The sequence below is a fragment of the Pezoporus wallicus genome, unplaced genomic scaffold, assembly GCF_028554395.1.
Source record: "Pezoporus wallicus isolate ANWC-B61680 ecotype Strahan unplaced genomic scaffold, APGP_CSIRO_Pwel_v1 scaffold_13428, whole genome shotgun sequence".
Classification (NCBI taxonomy): domain Eukaryota; kingdom Metazoa; phylum Chordata; class Aves; order Psittaciformes; family Psittacidae; genus Pezoporus; species Pezoporus wallicus.
In genome coordinates, this window is record NW_026637482.1 from 1,971,243 (window position 1) to 1,994,863 (window position 23,621).

Sequence of the window (23,621 nt, forward strand, 5' to 3'; positions counted from 1 at the left end):
CTGCCTGGGGTCTTTACCCAGTTCACATCCTTTATCTTATAGGGGTTGGAACTAGATGATCTTATGGTCCTTTCCAACCTTAACCAGTCTATGACCCTAATTTTATCACACCCTAACAATATTTATATTTACAACCAAATTATTTAAAAAAAAAAACCAACAATTATTGAACTAAAACTTGATGAAACCTCTGTTGAAGCTGAAACAGTCCAATCGAGTATGGCCTAAATACACCCATATTCAAACTCACCAGCACAGCCAAGCTCAATGTTTTACCTAAATTTCTGACTAATTGCCAAACACCTTTTTACTGCTACCTTGTCCTGAAGAGAAATAATGTCCAGCAGAAACTCTCCCAGACTTTTCTTGTGACTCTTTTGTGCTGAATATGCCCTTTTGTGCTAAAATGAATGCCCTGTGCAGACCTTTCTGCAGGAGCAGGGAAGCTCACTCCACCCCACCAGGTGATGCTGGAGGAGCAGGCGACAACACGCAGGTAAGGATCATCCCTTAAAAACCAGCCACTGGTAACAAAACCTCTCCACCAGCACCATAAAAACCCCATCCCATACAGGCAGCTGGACTCCAGCAGAAAGCAGAGGGAGGCTCCGTGGTGGTGAGACATGGCACTGTTTGACCTCCATCCTGCAGCATGGCCACCTACATGTGTCCCACACAGAGCTCTTGCCAAGTTAGCTCAGCAGGAACAGGCTTGTCTGCAGCTCTGCCAAAAGCCAGAGAAACAGCTGCAGTAGACTCCCATTTCCTTGCCTCATGCCAACCCAATTCCTCATCATCCAACCCTGTTACTCTCAGCAGTGCCCTCAAAAGACCAGGACTCTCCTAATCTCTCCAACACCCCAAACAACCCTTGGACTCTTGTTCCCAGCTCTTATTTGGGCTCCTCCACCTACTGTTCATGGTCTACACTCACCAACAGGAGACTGGACCTCTGAGTCACACGCTGGGGCTTGGAGGGAAGAAGCATCACCTCCAGAGACTGATTCCCAGCCGCTGCTCTCATCCATGCCAATACACCTGGGTAAGCTCTGTACCCTCTTGGGAACACCAAGGCTTGCGTGCATTAACACCGCCAGCCACCCGCCTTTGGAAACTACCTGTCAAATCTAACATTTGCATTTTAATTAGCTGTAATCATATGTTGCACTTACACTGCAATTTTCACCTTCGCAGCTAGCTCTTTGAGGCATGAGCTAATTAATCCCATTCCCTTTTCCAGCTCAAGAGTTAATACTTTCTGCTGCTCCAGTGCAAGTCTGAAAATCCCACCCACAGAAAAAGAAGACAATTTTCCTCAATGCACAGGCAATAAATGGAAATATGGTAACCACCTATGTGGTTCCTCTCAGTTACATTAAGTACAGGTGAAGTTGGCTGCGTTGGTAGAGGTGTAGACCAACCATGGCAACCCCAAAAGCTTTCAGCGGCCTGAAGACATCAGTGGATTCCTGATGGGATTCATGTTTAACTGTCTGTAAAAATCTCAATATTCAGTGTGCAGCATTCAGAGGCTAAGGTGGACCAAAGAAAAAGGAAAACCCACAGAAAGCTAGAGGACTTCTCAGGACACAAAGGCTTCTGAGATATCCCCCAGCATTAACAATGGTCTCATCATCGAAACTACAAGTAGCTCCCTAGATCAAGTTGCGGGGTGTCCTTCAAATGACCCCCAAACTTCAAGCCTTAGTCCTGGTCAGAACAGAAGATAGCAATCAAGTAAAAGGTCCTTTCTGAGGTTTCTCTGGGTATAGGTTTTCGCACACTCACTGTGCGCTGCAGCTGTATCTTCCAGTCATGCAGAATTTTGACACCACACTCCAAGCATCTCCCTGCTCTTCTAGACCTATTCAAGAACAACCACCCCAATTTTTCTATGGAAACATAATGGTTTAATTACTGCAGTACTTTAAAATGCACCTTTTAAGAAAATCAACCCCAAACTTACTCTAAACATTTTAGTAGTTACAGATTTCCAGCTTCTTTCTCCTCAATGTATTAAATAAAGCTGTGAGAAAGCCAGAAAATGTTATCATAGAATCACAGGTGGGTTTGTGTTGGAAAGTCCTCAAAGCTCACCCAGTTCCAAGCTCTGCCAGGGATGGGGCAGCCACAGCTTCTCTGGGCACCCTGTGCCAGCGCCTCAGCACCCTCACAGCAAAGAGCTTCTGCCTAAGAGCTCATCTCAGTCTCCCTTCTGGCAGGTTAAATCCGTTCCCCCTTGTCCTGTCCCTACAGTCCCTTGTCCCAAGCCCTCTCCAGGTTTCCTGTAGCCCCTTTAGGCACTGGAGCTGCTCTAAGGTCTCCCTGAAGTCTTCTCTTTTCTTTATAAAAATATCATACAGAGAAAGCCAACTACTTTGGCTCTGCTCCTTCCCTCCCACTAGGTCCATGTTCACCTTCCCACAATACAGGACCAAAGGATCTCATGGGCTTGGAAGTAGGGTATGAAGCCTATTAGATCTCTCTGGACTTCCCAGGAAAACGGAAAGCCTGTCTGATTGTATTTTTTCTGGACAACATTGGAAAAGATGTGTTAGCCAAGGATGTGCTAGATAGCTGGTTGTGTGTAGCACAAGGATGAAAATGAGAAAGAGCACTGAGAGCACTCAGAATAGCATTAAGAACTTCATACATGCCATGGAAACCCAGCAGCAATCCCTTGCCCGAGCCTTGGAGGAAATGGCTCATGTCATTCCTTCCTTGCCAAGAACTTGGGCACTTGTTGAACTATTCAACCAAATCTGGTACAAGAATGAAGATCTCAAAGGTAACTCAGCTACTGCAAGTTTCACGAAAATAAGAGTGTGGGAAGGTCTTCCTTCAGTGGGCAGACCAGCATCACCCTGTCCTCTCCACACAAATGGAATCTGAGGGTGATGAGATGTCCTTCCACAAGTCCCTAGAGACACCAGGCCTAGAAGACACCTTCCTCCATCCTCAGTAAGTACCAACAGACCTCCTAAATCAGGCAGCAAAGCAGTGAAGCATTTCACTCCCAGATCTTCAGAAACCCAAGCAGCTGTTTGTTTCACAGCGTGTATCCTGAACAGAACTCCCAGAGAAAGTAAAACCCATATATTAGCTAAAGGACTTGATTTCTTTCTCATAGTCCTCTCTGACTGTAACTGAAGAGGCTGGATACCCTACATGGAGGGAGCATCACCCATCAATTACAGGCAGAAAACCATTAAGAGACTGGTTTTCTCAGAGCTGCTCTTTGATCATGGGCAGGTCACCCCACTTAAAGGTTTAATTTGTTCCTCTGTCAGGTAGGGCTACACCAACCTGTATTCACTGGCAATACCTCAAAGTAACTCCCTGTCTTTCACTTTCTCTTTTTCTTCTGGAAATGAGGCAATAGCGATTGCAGCATTTGCCAGCACTCACTTGTCGCAACAGGTCTTCAGTGTGGTGGGCAACCTCAGCCAAATTAAGTGTACAAACAGGCCCCAGGCTCTGATACAAGCAGGTCGATGAGATGGAAAACCCTGAACTGTCCCAGGAGACAATCCTCACACACTGCCACAACCCTGCTATTGCCTTTGCTCTGGCAAAGTAGCAGCTTTTCCAGCCATGACCTCCTATAGTGGGAAGCTCAGTGCTCATCATCAGAAAGGGTTTTGAGGTTCAGGCAGGAGACATGAAAGAGGGACCTGCTAGGTTTAAATGGGTCTGCTCTGCTCCCACGCCACAGCAAAGACACCTCCGCACTTGCAGGCAGGTCAGATGTCCTCTGCCTACAGTCTAAGCTCACACCAAGTGAAGCCTGGAAATGATTTGGCACTAGCAGAGCACCATGCTTTTCTGAGTTAAGGAGACATCAGAGATACTTTCATGTAATCCTACGTTTGATATTGTGGGAACTTCTCATGTTTTCCCTATCAGCAAGGCCTGGGCTTGGGTTCAGACATCCTCTGGCATGTGACAGTGGCACACAATCCATGCAAATCCCTCTACGTCTCTATGCCATCAAACAGCACAGGACACTCAACATCTTACACTATTAACTTTATAGCACAGCCCTTAGAATCATAGAATAGTTAGTGTTGGAAAGGACCTTAAGATCAGCAAGTTCCAACCCCCCTGCCATGGGCAGGGACACCTCACACTAAACCATCTCACCCAAGGCTCTGTCCAACCTGGCCTTGAACACTGCCAGGGATGGAGCATTCACAACCTCCCTGGGCAACCCATTCCAGTGCCTCACCACCCTCACAGTAAAGAACTTCTTCCTTATATCCAATCTAAACTTCCCCTGTTTAAGTTTGAACCCATTACCCCTTGTCCTGTCACTACAGTCCCTAGTGAGGTGTCCCTCCCCAGCATCCTTGTAGGCCCCCATGAGGTCTCCATGCAGCCTTCTCTTCTCCAGGCTGAACAGCCCCAACCTTCTCGGCCTATCTTCATACAGGAGGTGCTCCAGCCCCTGATCATCCTCGTGGCCTCCTCTGGACTTGTTCCAACAGTTCCATGTCCTTTTTATGTTGAGGACACCAGAACTGCACACAATGCTCCAGGTGAGGTCTCACAAGAGCAGAGCAGAGGGGCAGGATCACCTCCTTCCACCTGCTGGTCACGCTCCTTTTGATGCAGCCCAGGATACGGTTGGCTTTCTGGGCTGTGAGCGCACACTGAAGCCGGCCCATGTTCAGTTTCTCATCAACCAACACCCCCAAGTCCTTCTCCACAGGGCTGCTCTGAATCTCTTCTCTGCCCAACCTGTAGCTGTGCCTGGGATTGCTCTGACCCAGGTGTAGGACCTTGCACTTGGCATGGTTAAACTTCATGAGGTTGGCATCAGCCCACCTCACAAGCGTGTCGAGGTCCCTCTGGATGGCATTCCTTCCCTCCAGGGTATCAACCGAACCACAGAGCTCGGTGTCATCGGCAAACTTGCTGAGGGCGCACTCAATCCCACTGTCCATGTCAGTGACAAAGATGTTGAACAAGACCGGTCCCAACACCGATCCCTGAGGGACACCACTCGTTACTGGTCTCCAGCCGGACATTGAGCCATTGACCACAACTCTTTGTGTGCGGCCATCCAGCCAGTTCTTTATCCACCCAGTGGTCCATCCATCAAATTGATGTCTCTCCAATTTAGAGACAAGGATGTCATGTGGGACAGTGTTGAATGCTTTGCACAAGTCCAGGTAGATGACATCAACTGCTCTACCCCTGTCCATAAGTTCTGTAGCTCCATCATAGAAGGCCACCAAATTGGTCAGGCAGGATTTCCCCTTAGTGAAGCCCTGCTGGCTGTCACCAAGCACCTTGTTGATTTTCATGTGCCTCAGCATGCCATCCAGGAGAATCTGCTCCAAGATTTTGCCAGGCACAGAGGTGAGACTGACTGCTCTGTAGTTCCCTGCATCATCCATTTTCCCCTTCTTGAAAATGGGGGTTATATTTCCCTTTTTCCAGTCATCGGGAACTTTACCTGACTGCCATGATTTTTCAAATATGATGGACAGTGGCTTAGCAACTTCATTCACCAGCTCCTTCAGGACCCGTGGTTGGGATGCTCTTGACCATAGCCAGCTATTGGTCTACAACCAATGCCAGCTAACCATCAACGCCAGCTGCCACAGCCACGCTGCTGTTTCTACTGGCTTAATGGGAAGGCAAACCAAGTCATCTCCTTCACCACCAGTTCCTGGGGTGGTGAAGGGGAAAGCTGCTAGGAGCAGTGTTGGACAATCCCTATGTGATCCACACAACCTGCCTGCTCCTTCACCGCTGTAGACAGGCAACATGACCATCAACTGCAGAAGCCTCTGACATCCCGAATAATGCAACAAATCCCTGCTGAACCTGGTGGGACATGGACATACGTGCAAGTAGGCAGTAAAATAAAATGCAGTCTCCGATATTGCCAGTTACACAGGCTTTTGCTTGGTGATGATGGGTGACTGCCAGCCACCATGGGAGAAGGAACAGACTTGGCCAGGAAGAAGGATTTCAGCTCTGCCTCTCTCTCCCACTGCCTGGAGAAATGGGGCAAACCCGCAGAGTTGCTCTGGTTTTTGTTAATGCACTTTACATAAGAGAAGCCTGGGACAGAGCTGCTGCCAGGCCTTTCATGTACCAAGAGCTCCTCTGGCTCTGTAAATACATACCATACCAGAAGCCTTTTACTTTATGAATTGCTCTCAGAGACGTATCAAAGAACTTCCTACTTGCAACAGCCTCACAAGAGGAATGCAAATAAAGCATTACATAAAATCTTCCCACTGGATCTTTTTAGGAAAAAAAAAATCCAAACATAAAAATATTTAAAATTATCCCATTATCTAACCTTTCCTCATTTATAGAGGCAATATGCTGCTCAGATGGTATCTTGTGGTACCTCGATGGAGTGGTCTTCACCCCAGAGGTGCCAGAAGGCCTTCTGGGGGGTACTGCTCAAGTGCAGCAGGGTTTAGTGGAGCATGGCAATGCCATGCACAAATGACAGCCTTCACAGTAGGAAACAAGGAGGATTATAGATGAGCTGAACATAATTGTGAGGCCAGGATTTTCTCAGCACAGCAGGACTTCACAAAATACATCTCATAGGATCTCCATGAGCAGAACATCTTCTCTTGGATGGAACATCTTCTTCCACACAGAGAACTGGAAAGACCAGAGTAAAGGGTTTCCAGGGCGAATTTTCCCATCATTAAGCCTTTGCTTTGTAAGGGATGTACAAGTACCAGCCTATGGGTACTGGCCCCCCATTTAGTCTCCCACCGTTGCTAACAGAAGTCTCACCAAGCAGTGCTAGAGCAGGGCAAGTATGGGGTGGTCTTTCCCAGAGACACCACACAATACCAGAAAAACAACAATTTAGGAATATCCTGGACTGCAGATTGCATCAAGACACCTTATTTTTACACTTAAATTGCACATTATCCAGGAATTGTTCTCAGCCCTGCACTTACACAACATCCTGTGGATTTTGATACGCACGCATATTATATATAAATGTCTATATAGATACATAATACACCTACACACACACACACAATATCTTTCTTTTATTTGGCTTAACCTTGCTGGATCGTACAGACAAGAATTTTAAAGTCATAACATACTTAAAGGATGCAGAGGGGGATTTTTTAGGCATGGGAAAGCCAGCTTCACCCTAGGCTCCCCTGTAACCTTTAGGAAGCCAATCACTTTTGAAAATGTGCCCTGGATTACTCTGTCATTGCAGAAAGGGAACCAGATACTGAATATATATCCAGGACTAACCTGGGTTTCCATATAAATGACCTTTCTGATCTCTGCATTAGAACTGTGTGAGGCATATCATGGTTATGGGTACATAATCCACATTTTCACAGTAGCTGAAGCCAGCAGAAATCTCACATCCAAGTGTTTTTCAACTAAGATGGTGCAAAGCTGCACAATGGGCAACGCAGAAATCCCAGCTGGAATAAAATAGGGAAATCAGGAATTCTATTTCCCAACCAAACCCCTCAAAATCCATTTAAGAAGACGTAACAAAAAAGCCTCTAACATCCCTCGGGAAATAATTAGCTAGGTTTTCCCTGGCAGGTTTAAAGAGTGATTGATCATTTACATTCAAGACAAACACCTTATTATCTGGGGTATTTTTTTTTAGAATTTAAAGCTACTAGTCGAAAATCCACAACCAGAAACAGTAATAAACTGAACCTAGTCCTCACTAGCGTTTCACCCGTGTATCAGTAACTGCAAGAGAAATGCTTGCCTGGACAGAAGAACAATAGCTTGCAGCTTCTCTTTGGTGCCAAGGAAAATTTGTTACTCACTGTTAAAGGAAGCCCAACATGGAGAGAGATAATTGCTAGCTCTGCTGCAGGCTGGGAGGGAGCCCAAATGCAGAGCAAACAGCTTGGGCATCGTCAAATGTTATTTGTACATAGAAAGCAAGCTCCCTGTTGGAGGAGATCACATAGGCTTAATTACCAGGGAAAAAAAAAACAAAAAACAAAACACCAAAAAAAAAAAACCCCAAACCAAAACACAACAACAACAAAATCCTGTAAGCTGAAACAAAAGAGAGCACGGCAGCAGGCAGATGGAAGATGTCAGGGCTGCACTGATTGGAAAGCATCACTCGCACGTGACTCCTGCATCCTCCTGTGGTACCCACCAGGGACTGGCACATCAGCTGAGCCACTCGGTGAAGAGCCAGGGACCTTCTTCCCCCGTGAAAAGACCCAGCCCTGCTAACACCCTGTGCCACCCAAGGAGGCTCCATGGAAAGGGCCAGCCTCCCAGATGGATTTCAAGCTGAAATTCAAGCTGGCTGCAGCACTGCAAGGAGTGCCTAGATAAGGTTTTGATGTCGAGTATTTCGGAGCAGATCAAAGCTATAACAAATTACATCCACAATTCTGTCTGGCAGCTTCCGAGCTCATCTGAGGCAGCATCCCCTTATAGCATGCACCTTTCTACACAACAGGGTCTTGCCTTTGTTGTGTGCAGGTTGTTGTATAGATGCTCCCAGCATCTCTGCATCCAGGCACGGAGGGGATGTGTGAATCCCTATCCCACAGTCAAGCAGCTTCCAGCACGGCTTTATGTGGGAAGAAACTGTGCCCAAACTGGGAACTGCAATACACACTGCTCAGAGTGACACGGCCTCTTGCACCACCCTGCGAGGGGTTCCCAGGCTTCTTCTCATACATCCCACATGTGGGACTGAAGCCTGGAGGGTGTCAATCAGGGAAAAAGCAGCAGAACCACTGCTCTGAAGCCCTGGGACATCCATCAGCCTCAGAAACTGCAAATGCTGCTTCACCCCTTCCTGCAGCCAGCTCCCACTCACATCTCAGGTCAGTGCTGGTCTTACACAGTTGATGCGTCTCATGTTGGCAGTGCAGACCCTCAACCACCTGACAATGGTCAAACCCATGCCTCCACCCTTCCCAGCCCTCTCCCACACTGGTGCTCATGCAGAGGAGGGACAGCCGCCTCCAGGGATGCCAGCAGCACTTGGTAAATACATTGATGTTCACACCAGGTACAACTGCAAAAAACAGCTCGCATCTGACTTCTGTCATTGCAAACCCAACACATGCTCTCAGCACACCCTATTTTGCTTCTTCTCCCAGTTCACTGAGACAGCTATTTAACCCTTTTCCCCTTCAACACCATCCTTGTGCTGCAGCACACAACCAAGTAGCACAGCTACACAAAGATCCCTCATCTCATACTTCCAAGTCAACTCCATGTAGGCTCTTCACACAGGTGGCAAAAAGAAGCTCTTCAGGAATAAACAGGATGCTCTTTCTCCCCTTCCATCCACACATCCATCCACATAATCCATCCATCCACACATCGCGATGTTGCCCATCTCCCATGGGTTTGGTGGGAGTGAGCTTTTGGTTGCCAAGCAGAGGGACACATCTCCCCTTCCACAGAAGAAGGAAAGCTGGCAGCATGTGCAGTACAAGAACAAAAGCAAAGCTCTGGTGAGGAAGAGCCAAGCACAACCCCTACCTGACTGTGTTCGTGGGACGACGAGCCCTTCCCTCGGGATGGGGAACAGCTGCCATCAAGCTGCTCGTTACAATCTGCAGTCCACTGTAAAAGGGATAAAAACAGGGATTGTGTAAAATAATAGCCAGGCTGGGGAAAACTGCTGTGTCAGTCCACAGCGCAGAGCACACACCATCCAGCCACAGGCATCAATGCATGTGTGTGGCCCCCCCCCCGTTTTGAGGATGATTCCAAAGCTTTGGCTTGGAAACGCTCTATCTGATGACAGAGAGCAGAGGGAACATGCAGGAACAATTGCAGGAAGGCACTTGAAATGATGCTTTGCAATAAAATCCACCCCCCCTATTTCCTTGCTGATTCCAACAGCATCTGGTATCTCAGGCTTGTGGTACTTGAATTGATTACTCTTTCCCATGGAGTCTTCTATGGAAAGTTGGGAAGTTTCTGCTTTTCCCAACTCTGCTCACTTCAGGGAGAGATATGACTCCTGACCTGCCAAAACCCCACAGTTCTATTTTAAACATCACAAAACAGAGCTCAAAGCTACATGTTTGGCCACTGCTGCATTTTGCAGCTGCAACGTGCAGCCTGGATGGCAGCCCTGTTGTCACACCAACTTCATCCCATGCTGAAGGACATGGGTACCAAATGACTTCCTTGCCACAGAGGACCACAAGCTGCTCAGGCCAGCTTCCCCAAGGTTAGACAGCAAGGTGCCTCCACCAACATAATTCAATTTGAGGTCATTTGGGAGTTTTTTACCTCCCTCAAAGAAATCTGCATCATACTGGGGGAAAAAAATTAAAAAGCTCAGTTTTCACTAGACAAACATGAAAGATGGTGTTTAATCCTAAAGCAATTTTTTCACCCCTCAACAACATTTAGACTCTTGGTTAGCACCCCTATTCCTGAGGTCTTTCGTCCTGGAAGCACTCAGCTGCCACCACCAAAGCTGACGCACCAGGAAAATGAAAAGTCAATTCCACACAAACAGCAGCTCCCTGACAGCTTCTTGACAGGTATAAGAGGAACACAAAATACCAGCAAGAGCCACCACTAAACTGCCATTATCACTGCACAGCTCTGCCTTGCTCAGAGAACCCATTCTAGCTCACCAGATGGGAGGTCCTCATCCATCTCTTTAATAAGCCCATTAAAGAGCTGCCCATCACTCTGTTGCTGCCTCTGCTGATGAACCTGGAGACTCTCATGATGCTACCATGCTTCAGAGCCTTCTACTAGACCTATGACTTATCTCCTTTAACAATTTTGAGTGCAACCATGTGACTGGAAAGGTCTCCCAAGGTACACTTCACTGATTATTAAGTTCATAGCCAAAAGAAAATTGCATTTTCCCTCTGACTTTCCTCTTCTTCCTGGTTGAAGCAAGGCTGGAGACATACCCACCATGGAATCCCCCACATTGGGATTCTCTAGACTGGGGATGGACGCAGCACCCCTGCGAGCAGTATGGAGGATGAAGCAGTGTGCAGTGTGCCTTTCCTTCCTTCCCTGTAGCAACAGGACAAGGAGTGATGGGTTTAAACTGAAGGAGGGGAGATTCAGGTTAGACATTAGGCAGAAGCTCTTCCCTGTGAGGGTGCTGAGGCACTGGCACAGAGTGCCCAGAGAAGCTGTGGCTGCCCCATCCCTGGCAGTGTTCAAGGCCAGGTTGGACACAGGGGCTTGGAGCAAGCTGCTCTAGTGGAAGGGGTCCCTGCCTGTGGCAGGGGTTGGAGCTGGATGAGCTTTAAGATTCTTTCCAATACAAACCAGTCTGGGATTCTATGATTCCCTAGGCATGGAGAGCAGTTATCCAGGGCTGTGGTACCATCCAAGCAGCCCACACATGTGGATGAGTGGATTTATCCTCTCTCAGACAAGGTGAACACTATTACAGCCACAAGGAAATGAACCCCAGACAGATTAAGTAACTTGCCCAACAGTAAAGATTAAGCTACTGGAAGAACCTTGCAATTAAAAACAGTTTTCTTTGCCTCAGTCCAGTACCTGCCCCCTAAACCCATCCTTCTTCATCCAGCTCTCATTAAGTGGGGATATGCCACCTTCAATCAGTCTGGCTTCTACTAGGTTAGACCAACAAGCTGCAGGATATATGCGTGTTTATTGCTTGCTTTGATAAGAAGCAATCAGGAAGAGAAAATCAGAAGTAAGATTTCCTGACTATTTGGAAATGGGAATATGGGAAATGAGTATCACTGGAAAACAAGAGATAGTTACTTCTTAATGCCGCCCTTAAGACATGGCTTGATAAATCAGGTGATCTATGTAAAAGCCCATTCTTCGATTCTTGTCCCATATACAGCCCTAAAAATATGAATACTGGATTTTGCTGGAGTTTCACATAGAAATCCTAATTAAACTTTTACACCAGTGGTCTGGGGAACAATCACATTTAGCTGCTTAATTTAGGATGCTTCCAAATCTGGTTTAATTGAATTGTTCAGTGTTCAGACCTTTTACTATTATTCATCTCTCTTTCAAAATAAAACCTGACCATCTTTGAAGACAGCATTACCAGAACTGATATGAAAAACCCAGCAGCTCCTTTCTTTCAGGGTAGGCAGCGGGAAAAGCTAAAATCACATTTTCACTTCTGGAAGATAGATTTAGCTGCTGCAACCAAGTATCTTATGGATACTTGGACAGTATTATGGACAGTGGGATTGAGTGCGCCCTCAGCAAGTTTGCCAATGACACCAAGCTCTGTGGTTCGGTTGATACCCTGGAGGGAAGGAATGCCATCCAGAGGGACCTTGACATGCTTGTGAGGTGGGCTGATGCCAACCTCATGAAGTTTAACCATGCCAAGTGCAAGGTCCTACACCTGGGTCAGAGCAATCCCAGGCACAGCTACAGGTTGGGCAGAGAAGAGATTCAGAGCAGCCCAAGGAGAAGGACTTGGGGGTGTTGGTCGATGAGAAAATGAACATGAGCCAGCTTCAGTGTGCGCTCGCAGCCCAGAAAGCAACCGTATCCTGGGCTGCATCCAAAGGAGCGTGACCAGCAGGTCGAAGGAGGTGATCCTGCCCCTCTGCTCTGCTCTTGTGAGACCTCACCTAGAGCATTGTGTGCAGTTCTGGTGTCCTCAACATAAAAAGGACATGGAACTGTTGGAACAAGTCCAGAGGAGGCCACGAGGATGATCAGAGGCTGGAGCACCTCCCATATGAAAACAGGCTGAGGAAGTTAGGGCTGTTCAGCCTGGAGAAGAGAAGGCTGCATGGAGACCTCATGGGGGCCTACAAGGATGCCGGGGAGGGACTCTTCACTAGGGACTGTAGTGCTAGGACAAGGGGTAGTGGGTTCAAACTTAAACAGGGGAAGTTTAGATCGGATATAAGGACAAATTTCTTTACTGTGAGGGTGGTGAGGCACTGGAATGGGATGCCCAAGAAAGTTGTGAATGCTCCATCCCTGGCAGTGTTCAAGGCCAGGTTGGACAGAGCCTTGGGAGACATGGTTTAGTGTGAGGTGTCCCTGCCCATGGCAAGAGGGTTGGAACTTGCTGATCTTAAGGTCTTTTCAAACCCTAACTGTTCTATGATTCTATGATCTCAATGCAAAACTTGTACATGGGCTGCCACAAGAATTAGCAGGTTCTGTCCTTAAGATGGAGAGGGAGCCTGGACTTACGAGCAGAACTGTGGACAGCCTTCAAGTGCTTGTAAAACTTTGACTATTAATTCTTTTCTAATTCAATAGTATTTCTAAGCTTGATACATTAAATAAAGCAGCACTTACCTGTTTAACCTGAAGCCCCTCTAAAGCACCACTTCAAACATAGGCATTTTCCAGCCTTAGGTTAAATTGCACTATAAAGTACTTCAGAGCTCTTGATTTTTAAAAGTATTTTCTCTCACTTCTAAGAGCTTTGATCCTCAATTTGTAAAAGGCCTCTTCAGCAAAATCTGTTTTTGAAAAGGGTACTTTGATTGGTAATCTCTTTACACCAAGCTAAGAAATAAAGGCTCCAAAGATCTGGATCAGATCCTCAGCTCTACAGATGTGCATAGCTGAGATAAATCAGATAAACACTGCTGGTACCATGCAAGGATGGCATCCTGCATATACAGAATGATGGAATGGTTTGAGCTGGAAGGGACCTTAAAGCTCATCCAGTTCCAAGTCCCTGCCACAGGCAGGGACCCCTTCCACTAGAGCAGCTTGCTCCAAGCCCCTGTGTCCAACCTGGCCTTGAACACTGCCAGGGATGGGGCAGCCACAGCTTCTCTGGGCACCCTGTGCCAGCGCCTCAGCACCCTCACAGGGAAGAACTTCTTGCCTAATGTCTAACCTGAATCTCCCCTCTTTCAGTTTAAAGCCCAGCTAAGGTGCAGGACCTTACACTCGGCCTTGCTGAGCTTCATGAGATTCACATGGCCCCACTCCTCGGGTGCAAAGAAAGCTCCTCTGTGCTGGACTTGAGGACACTGGCTTCTGTGATCATGACCACCAGCACGTGGGGTGCACATGGCAGGGCACAGAAGAAGCGGACACCGCTGTCAGCTGGCAGGAGAGCTCCTTCCCCTCACTACCCCAACCATTCTTTCCAAGTTAAAGTAAAATGAAGCCCTAGGAAGACAGGGCCTCATCAGTAAGCAATTAACAGACCTGTGCAACAAAACTTCCCTGCATGCTGACAGAGGTCATGGTCCTGGACTAATCCAGCCTGGACTCTGCCCTGCTCCCCATCACCATACCCCCAGCTTGGCTTTGCCAGGCAGTCTTCTTAGCTGTTAAACTAAAGACAAGGCTTCATGTGAAGTGGTGGGGGGGATCTCTGCTCAAGATCAGTCTCCCTTGTACCTCACATGAAGAGACAAAGACCCAAGTCAGACCAGCAGACGTCTCCAGCAGCTCAAAAGCATCTCAGCTACCTAATGATGGCCATATCCTTACCCTTATGACCCTTCAGTCTTATATTTTTATTTCAGTCTCCTCAGTGGTCTCTAATCTAACTATTTTATCCAACTGACAGCCTTGCAGGGCAAGAAAGCACCTCTATCACAGATGGAGGATCACAGCAGCCTTAACAGCCCAAGGGCACAGACCAGAGCTCACTGCTCCCTGCACCATGGGCTCCTTAATCCCTTCAACAGTTCACATCTTCAGCAAACATCTGGCACACTGTGGCACCAGAATACAAATTAATCCCTCTGAACAACAACAATGGTTCAGGAGGTTTCATTTCTCCTTGTGTTGGACCTAAAATGTCTATTTTAGGAACAAATCTAATTAGAAATATGTCATCCTTGATGACAAAACCAAACCACATCCCCACTAAAACCACCCCTCTGTTTTCTGGGTATTCCATACTCTGCAATACAGAAGTTTTCTTCCTTGGCGTAACAACCATGAAATGAGCAAAAAGGCTCATTATTAAAAATGCCCACAAACCCCACACTTCTGGGGAGCATTTGGGGCTTCTGACTGATCTTCTGTTCTTCAGTATTTCATGGACACTCCCGTGCATATAGACCAGAGCACATCTCAGTATTGAACATCCCCTCACTGCAGCCCTTGCAGGTCTTCCCAATCCTCCCAGGACTTTTCCACCCTGGGAAACCAGTCTGGGATGGAGAGAGGCTTCCTCCATTTACAAATGAAAGGTCATTTCTTTGTAAACCCTGGAGAAATCAAAAAGCTTCTGGTCACACCCCTTGAGACCATTTAAAACCAAAAGCTGGCTGGGCAGGAGACCTCTACGAACTCGTTGGAGGCCTCATATATACATAGTGAAACAAGCAAGCTGCCTCAAATTCAGTGGTTTATTATGTCCTGCTTCACATCCCAACTGTGGAACAGCAGCTTCAGCTGGACATACATCCCCAACCCAAGACACCAGTATCCCGCAGGCCCTCTTCCATCCAGAGCCTCTGCCTACCTGTGAGATGTGGGACTGTGTCTTCTCACTCTCGCCATCCGCCTCTGTTTTATCCGTCAGCAGCCCCTGGACCTGGTACTCCAGGACGTAGCTGTCGATGAAACGCTCCAGCTCCTCGATCTCCTGAGAGCGGCTGCTCCCCGCCTCCGAGGAGGCTGATGCCACCGACGAGTTCTCCATCCCTTTGGGAGAGATGCCAAGAACAGAGGGGGCCTGAGAGAGCAAAACACAGAAACGCAAGGAATGACTTCCCAGTAATCATAAAAAGCAGTCAAAGCCTATCAGTTACCACAGGCTGAATACCTTTTGCTGTACATCTGTGTTTCCAATAACGTTTATAATAATCCCACATGGTCGCAGAGTTTCCATGTATGCAAATAACATCCCATTTCTGTAATATTCTGACATCTAAGGACAACAACAGACATTTTGCCTGCCTTCTTCTTGAAACCCAAACTGAAACCTCCAGACACATGCACAGTAAAAAAACCCACCCCAAATTAAAAAGCTTGATTTAAAAATCCCATGGCATTAGCTGTGCTGGATAAGGGTGATAAGCAGGGCATGATGGACAAGGGTGTGATGAAGAGGATGATAACTGAAAAGCTTCTCTAGGACAGCGGCAGAAAATGATGCTGAGTCAACAGTAGGACTGTAAATGGTTCGGTGAGGAGGTTTGCACATGGAGGTGAAACTGATACCACATCAGAATCTATTTTTAAAACCTCTTTCTCAGCAGGAGAATGGCTCTATAGAAGATACGGGGGCTTTTAATGCTGTCTTCCTCCTTATTCGTCCATGGCTGGATGCCAATCACACCTTAAAGAACAGAAAACATCAGCTCCTGTACCTATGCTGGGCACGTCTGCTCACAAATTAGGCTTTGGACCAGTGTCTTGTGGTAAAGACTCATATTCCTCCTTCCCTGAGGCTGTGAGGGAGGAGACACCGGAGCTCCCACCACACTGCAGGACACGGCGACTTCATCACTCACCCTCTCCTTCACCAGGAGCCGGTATTTACAGTCAGTTCTGAGACAAGTATAAAATCACCAAGCAAATTCGGAGTGAGTCACATGCCGTCCGGAAGGGAAGGGGGGAAAAAATCTGTTCCCAGCTCAGGCAATTTCCAGCTTCTGAACTATTTCTCATCTGTCACTTCTGAACAATTGTGGCTTCATTTGGCAACTGCCGAGAACGAGCAGTTCTGGCCGAAGGACTTCATCTGCTCAAGGAATTATTCCCAATTGTGCCCCGACTGTCAAAAAGGCTCATTTTGTAGATCAATATCACACATTAGCTCCTGAAGAGGCATCATGTGGCATATTAAAAAAGAGAAAGAAAAAGAGTAGGCAAGGAAATAAAAGGAGGCACTCCAGAGAGCACGGCGCCCTGGAGGAGAGCATGCTACTCCCCTTTTAGCTAATTAGTGCCAATTACCAAATGGAAAGTACCGATTATTATATGACAAGTGCTAAAGAAAAAGCTGGGGGAATAGGTGGCTGCAATGACTCCTGGAGGGCATAATGGCAGGGGGAGGTGATCACAAGAGGTAGGGGACAGCTCATACAGGGGGCAACACCTGAGTATCCTACATCCCCTGGGGTCACAAAACACAATCCAAAAGGGTTGGGTTTTTTTCCTATTTTATATTTTTTGTTAAGATGGAACTGGAGGAAATTAAGCCCAGAGGATGCTCCCCTTTGAATACACATGATAAAGCAGAGCAAGGGCTAACATATGATTCCGCTTTTGGGGTCCTCAGTGCCATGCCCAATCAGCATCTTGCTGATGAGCAACAGAAGAGGCAGTGGACTGAAAGGGAACAGGTTTGTCAGAAGTCACCAGGTCCAGCAAACACACGCAATACATGTATCTGACATGTTTATGGATCTCTAGTAGGAAACCTTAAGGCCAAGCCATCTTGCAGTACCTTCACCTCTCTCTGAAGAAAAACCAAAACTTAGCATAAAGAAAACTCCCCTATGTTTAAGGATGATGAGTTATCACATACACCTGAGATAGGATCATCATTACAAAGATTAAGCACACAAAGATCCCTAGAGCAGATGTCCAAGCACTGACAGTGAATTGGTTGACATCTAACCCTTATAATAAGATAAAAGATGAGCAAGTCACAGTCTGTAATCTTCTTTGGGGCTTGGAGCAAGCTGCTCTAGTGGAAGGTGTCCTTGCCTGTGGCAGGGGGTTGGAACTGGATGAGCTTCAAGGTCTCTTCCAATCCAAACTATTCTACCACTCTATGATTACATGCTTAGTCTACACCAAGTCGGTGTGAATCACATAATGACACAGAGACCAACATGACCATCCCAGTGTGCTGGCTGCGCCAATGCGCCACCATCCCCAACCCAGGGTGTCAATAAAACAGGCTCGACAAGTAGAGGAACATCCTGATTCTTTGGCATCTCCTGGCACCCCCTGGCAATGACCAGCTCTGGGTGTTCTGAATTTGCCTTTTGGATTGCCCTTCCAATCACACTCCATTCCATTACAGGGTTCATGGTTAGGACCACACATGCCTACATGATCACTACAACAGGAAGATAATGTCTACACTTGATGCTGCCCCTGCTTTGGGCAAGTGGTTGGACTAGAGACTTCCTGAAGTCTTCTCTAACCTGAATGGTTTTATGACTCCATAGGTGATGTTCAAGCACTTCATCACTCAAGAAAGCATCCTCTGCTCTCTCAGCCCACTTTCCATATTTCTTTCTACTTTTTCCATACTTCATCCCGTTTCAGATGTGTCTCTCCCAGTTCTGCAACTGCCTTTTCAAATTCCACCAGGCTGCCCAGAGATGTCCCAGCACTCAGATGAGGGTTTTGGTTACCATCCTCTAGAAGACTTTTCAAGGCAGGGTTTTTTCATTTGGTACCCATTGATTTCCATGCCAATTCTACCATTTAAAACACACATAAAATGTGTTTGACAAAACAGACACAAGATAATCACAGGTTTACAGACACCCATTTTCTAGGTCCTGCAAGATAGTTCCTGGTCCAAGCAGGAACCTTGCATAAGGGACAGGTTTTAAGGCACAAATGGTGCCCCTTCCTCCTTGGCAGGAGGCATATTGGGAAGGGAAGCATCCACCTAAATCCAAGCCAATTCAAATCCACCCACAAAGGTTTATTCTCCACACTAATACTAAAGGATCTCTCCATTTCCAAAATTAACCCTCTCTACCAGGAAAGCAGCACAGGCTGGATGGTCTCCTGCTTTTTTTAGTGCTGAATGTCAGGAAACCTCTGTGCCTGGAGGAAGCTTTCCATCTTGTCTTACCCTCAAAACATGTACAAACAAGTAAAAACCTCAAACCCACATCTGAGCATCAAAGCAGTTGCTGTCTTCCCAAACTGAGCAAATACATATTCTTGAGAGCTCTTCAAGCAGTGGTGATCCTTTGGGTCTGTGTTGGCATAGTGCCAACCACCAAGGATTCCCAGACCTCAGACACATTCCTGAATGGTAATTAATAGACATCAATCTCAAATCTGTATTTTAATTCCTGTTCCCCTCTCTTCCCTCTACTTTGTTGAAGCACAAACCTTACCTGCGCAGCTTATGCTGTGCTCATTACTATGACCATAAAACAAGGAATCAGCAGCAGAAAATGTCAATAGATGTGCAAACTGCTTATTATAACTTAATAATTATCAGCATTACTGTAATGTATAATTATTATTAATAGTGGTTATTAAAAGTGATCTAAATGGGGTTCTTGCTTTAGCAAGATTATACAGTTTATGGCAATTATACAGTTTTACCCTTAATCAGCAAACAAACTCAAGAAGAACAAGCACTCTTTATGACAGCTGATGCTCATTCCCCTTCTCCCAAAGGTGCTCCAGGCTTGCTGAACTTGTGGAAGCAAGTGGTGACTCTCATAGGTGAAGAGCAGCAATGGAGAAGGAACCCATTTTGGGTAGGATGGGTGGGAGGCAAGAGCACAGGGGAACTTGCAACCAGAATGATATAAGAAAAGGCGAGTCCATGGCAAGAAAAGGACAAACACGCATGGACAGCAACGCACGTCCATCAGCTCACCACTGCGTGAGAAGACCCCGTACGTACATCCTCTCACAGGGCAGATGCTTCTGCCATCCTCTCTCTAGCACACCAACACAAAGCTTCTCCAAAAACTGGACTGCAGCAGCCCAGCTGTGCCAAAGCAGCATCTCATTGCATGAAGCATTTCTACCTGTGCCCCAAACATGCTAAGGGAGCAGGGACTGCAGCCCCATACAAACATTTCTGAAGAAAGGGGTGGAGCTTTTAGCCCAAAACCATGCTGACATGGCAACCTTGTCAGCAAGACTGCTGACATGAAGAGGTCTTCCTAAGCCAATTCTTGCTCCAATTCAGCAAGGCAAACCAACACACTACCCTACCATTAAGCCAACAACCGCGCACCTTCTCACTCCTACCCAAGGTCCAACCTGGTTGGGCATCAGCAAAGGAAATGAAAATAAAGAGGTTGCTTTTGCCATTTTTTTCACTTCTATTGGATGGACGCTGAAAGCCTAAAATGCTTTCTCACACATGACAGGTTTCTTTGAAGGCTGGGGCCTTCAAAGACAAGAGCATCGGGATCGCCACACTATCCAATGAAAGTTGGAAGTTCATTTACCCAATAACTACACTGCCAGGAGTTAATAGTGCTAACACCTAGGTAAGGTAATTGGAAAAGATCTCTAAAATACAGTCAGGCAGAACTGCTTAATGCAGTGCTTAGCATCAGGCTTCTCCATATTTAGACACATGTCTCAAAAGGTCCAAGGACCACCAAACCCCAACAGACAGCAAGCACCCAGACCATCTTTAAAACCACATCTCCTCAGCTATCTAGATGGGGTTTAAATAACTCATGTAAGGCATCCCGGTTGGAAAACCAATGTCTTTTCCTTATTTATCCTCCATCTAAAGGCTAAAAATGTTCCCATGCCAATCCTGTGCTCCTCCATGAGGAATGAAGTAATGCAGAGCAGCCTCACTCTGTAGAAGATTTATTCCTCACAAATTCCATCGCAGGCTGGCCATCGGAGACACATACTGTGACGGGCTCCAGACCTACCCTGACAGATCACTGAAAGCCTTTTTCTTGCCATATGGGATTTATCATCCCAGGTTTTTCTAGGAACAAGAGATGATTCCTATAAGAGGCAGCCACGGTGCAGATTCTTCACATACCAAAGCAGCCATGTCCTTTCAGAGTCTTCTGTGGTAGGATATTCTTCATGCATTTGCTCACCCTGTGGAGTTTATCATACATAAATTTTAGATTTAGCTGTGATCTAGAAGGTCCCTTCTGCTCTGAGACACCCAAGACATGAACCAAAAATCATCACAGCAGCCCACAGATGTATTTATCGGTGTATGAGATAATGGTAAAACCAAACTGAAGAGTCCCAGAGTGAGACCCAAGGAGAGACTCCAACCCAGCCCCAGCCAGGAGAAACCATTTGCTGCCCCATCAGCAGCCAACATCAAGCTTTAAGTCCAGCCTCCAGAAATCAACCCGTTGCTGTCCATTCCCTAAAGCGAAGACCTGCTCGTCATCACCTCTTAGTGAGATGACACCCTCTTCTCCTTGGTGCCCCTCTGGGGCTGGGCAGAGAGCAACAATACATGGTCACTGGAACTAGATGATGCAAGAGGGGCTGGAACTAGATAATTGTGAGGTCCTTTCCAACTCAAACCATTCTGTGACTGTGGCTGTCCCATCCCTTGCAGTGTAGAGATGGGGCAAGCAGGACGGAGCTTGAAGCAACCTGGTCTGGTGACAGGGGGATGAAACTAGGTGAGCTTTAAGGTCTCTTCCAACCCAAACCATTCTATGATTCTATGATTCAACGATCAAACCCCCCGCCACCACCTCCCTCACACTGCCTGACCATTATCTTCTCCGAGCCAGGCTTTCCAGGCTGCTGAAGTGCACAGTGTGAATGGGGAAGAAGGTCCCTTCAGCCCCAGACCTAGGAGGTGAAGGATGCTTTGGCCACACAGACCAGTGCAAAGCAGCTCATGTAGGACAACTCTTCCAACTTCTTATCTGCTTCTTATTAGCAAATCCAGGTCGGTTGAAACCCTCCCTGCGCTTCGCCTCTGCAAACAACCATCCAACAACTAACACTGGCAGCAGTACAGGCAGAAGGACCTCTGACCATCTGCATTTGGGGCTTGAACTCCTGCCTATCAGCACGGTTGCAGACGGCTCGCTTCCCACCATTTCCTCTTAATGAGCTCCTTCAGCAGCAATATTTTCTCTCTCCTAATCCAACCCATTTCTAACAACAAGTAATTAGCAAAGTGTCTTTCTAAGGCACTGAGAGCATCTCAGAGCATGAAACGAGCAGTTTATTGCTGGCAGCCAGCTTTCATATCCAGTGAGCTGCAGGAATAGTTACTATGGAAAATGAAAGCAATCAAGATGAACCATGACTCCGCGCATCCAGGTATTGCTGCATCTACATGAGCACAGATGAAGCATTTTGTGTCTGGTTTGGATTTGCTGCTCCAAAGCTGTTATCTTTATGGACGCCAAAACATCAAGCGTGGAAATGTAAATTATTATACCCTGGATCTCACCCTTTTCTAATTGTAAACATCTTTGGAAACCATAATGACTGACTGCTGCTGGAGCTAGCCTTGGGCTTTTCATATACTGATGCACCTATGGCTGGCTGAGCATTTAACGTATTTCATCATCCCTCCAGTGTCAGGTCTGGAGTCTGGTACCTCGTGATGCAGAAAAGCCCAAGTGACAGGACAGGAACCCAACAGCTGCCACATTGCAGTGCCATCCATGAGCCTGGCATGTGACAGAGCAAGAGAACACCACAGTGCTTCGAAAAAAGAGCCATTAGAATAAACACAGAAATAAATGGATTTGCGTAGAGAAGGGGGGAGCCAGGAGACAACCAAATGCAAATGGCCACAAAATCCAACCCAAAACAGTTGCCTCGACAAAGTGATACAGCAAGGGAGGAAGATAAATAACCAGAAAGCCAGAAATCTATTGTTCTCACCCAGACAGTAATTTATTATGTGGCTTGCTTCACTGCAGTAAGGATCTTTTTGTCATTGGAAATTGGATTTTTTTCTTTTTAAACAAAATCAAAGCCTCATCCTTTAGAAACACAAAGTCTCTGAGTGTGCCAAATCTGTGCACAAGGTTGAAGCGGTTTTACATGAGATGGAAGACAGGCTTCATTGTTTTGCAGAGGGAACGTGTTACCTTCAGCTTGTGATGGATGTTGCCAAGGAAAAGAAAGGGAAAAACAGCATACAACTACGAAAACCACTGTCTGAACTTCAGGAGGTGAACAGAGGAGGCTTTATGGGCCATCTAATGGATGCTGGTCCCACCCCATGGTGGGATGCTCCACTACATGGGATGCCAGGGCAAGGAGTCTACTGGAGCATCACTCTGGCTGCAGAACTACAGCAAGGCATGCTCTCTATCCGCTGGTTTTTATATAAATTCAATACGTGCAAATAGATCAGCATTTCTAGAAATAAAATCTGAAATGGGTCTCATAAAACACATAACCATTAACCCCTGAGTTAAGAACAGCCTGAGTTTTATAACCTATTTCTAGAGCGGCTGATGCTACAAACTGTGACTTAAGTCAAACACAATTCATTTTCACATTCCCCTGCTCTTTCTAAAGGCTAATGGAACGAGAGCCCATGTTACACCTTATACTTCTTATTTTTCACCTTTGCAAAGGAAACATCACCAATTAAAAAGTATTTGAAGAAATACAAAAAAGTGCAGGTTTCACACATACTCCATGATCTCCTCTTTGAAGCTGCACTGCTTTTCCTGAGAGAAAACAGCATTGCTCTGGCAGCCTGGGTAGGACATGATGGCTGCAAGCATTATCATAGAATCCCAGACTGGTTTGGGTTGGAAAGAATCTTAAAGCTCATCCAGTTCCAGCTCCTGCCATGGGCAGGGACACCTTCCACTAGAGCAGCTTGCTCCAAGCCCCTGGATCCAACCTGGCCTTGAACACTGTCAGGGATGGGGCAGCCACAGCTTCTCTGGGCAACCTGAATTATGCTGGAAGACGTGAGCAAAGCATGTTCTCCTACCTTGAATGCACACAAACACTGTGCACATTCGCATGCCACCTCTGATGCACAATGCAGGCAGCAATCCTCAGGCAACCAATATGTATATTCTGCC

General features: G+C 46.7%; 1 protein-coding gene across 5 annotated transcripts in view; it reads right to left on the reverse strand.

The window, feature by feature from the left end:
• CTIF (cap binding complex dependent translation initiation factor) overlaps positions 1-23,621 on the reverse strand; it is a 153,068-nt gene that overhangs the window by 108,428 nt on the left and 21,019 nt on the right. For 4 of the 5 annotated variants that reach the window (XM_057405691.1, XM_057405692.1, XM_057405689.1 and 1 more), the window contains exons 2-3: positions 15,404-15,616; positions 9,496-9,579 (exon numbers count right to left, since the gene is read on the reverse strand). In XM_057405691.1, coding sequence (XP_057261674.1) covers positions 9,496-9,579; positions 15,404-15,583 — 264 coding nt within the window. In that variant the 5' untranslated portion in view covers positions 15,584-15,616. The remainder of the gene's footprint in view (positions 1-9,495; positions 9,580-15,403; positions 15,617-23,621) is intronic. The other variant, XM_057405694.1, reaches the window with a different exon arrangement.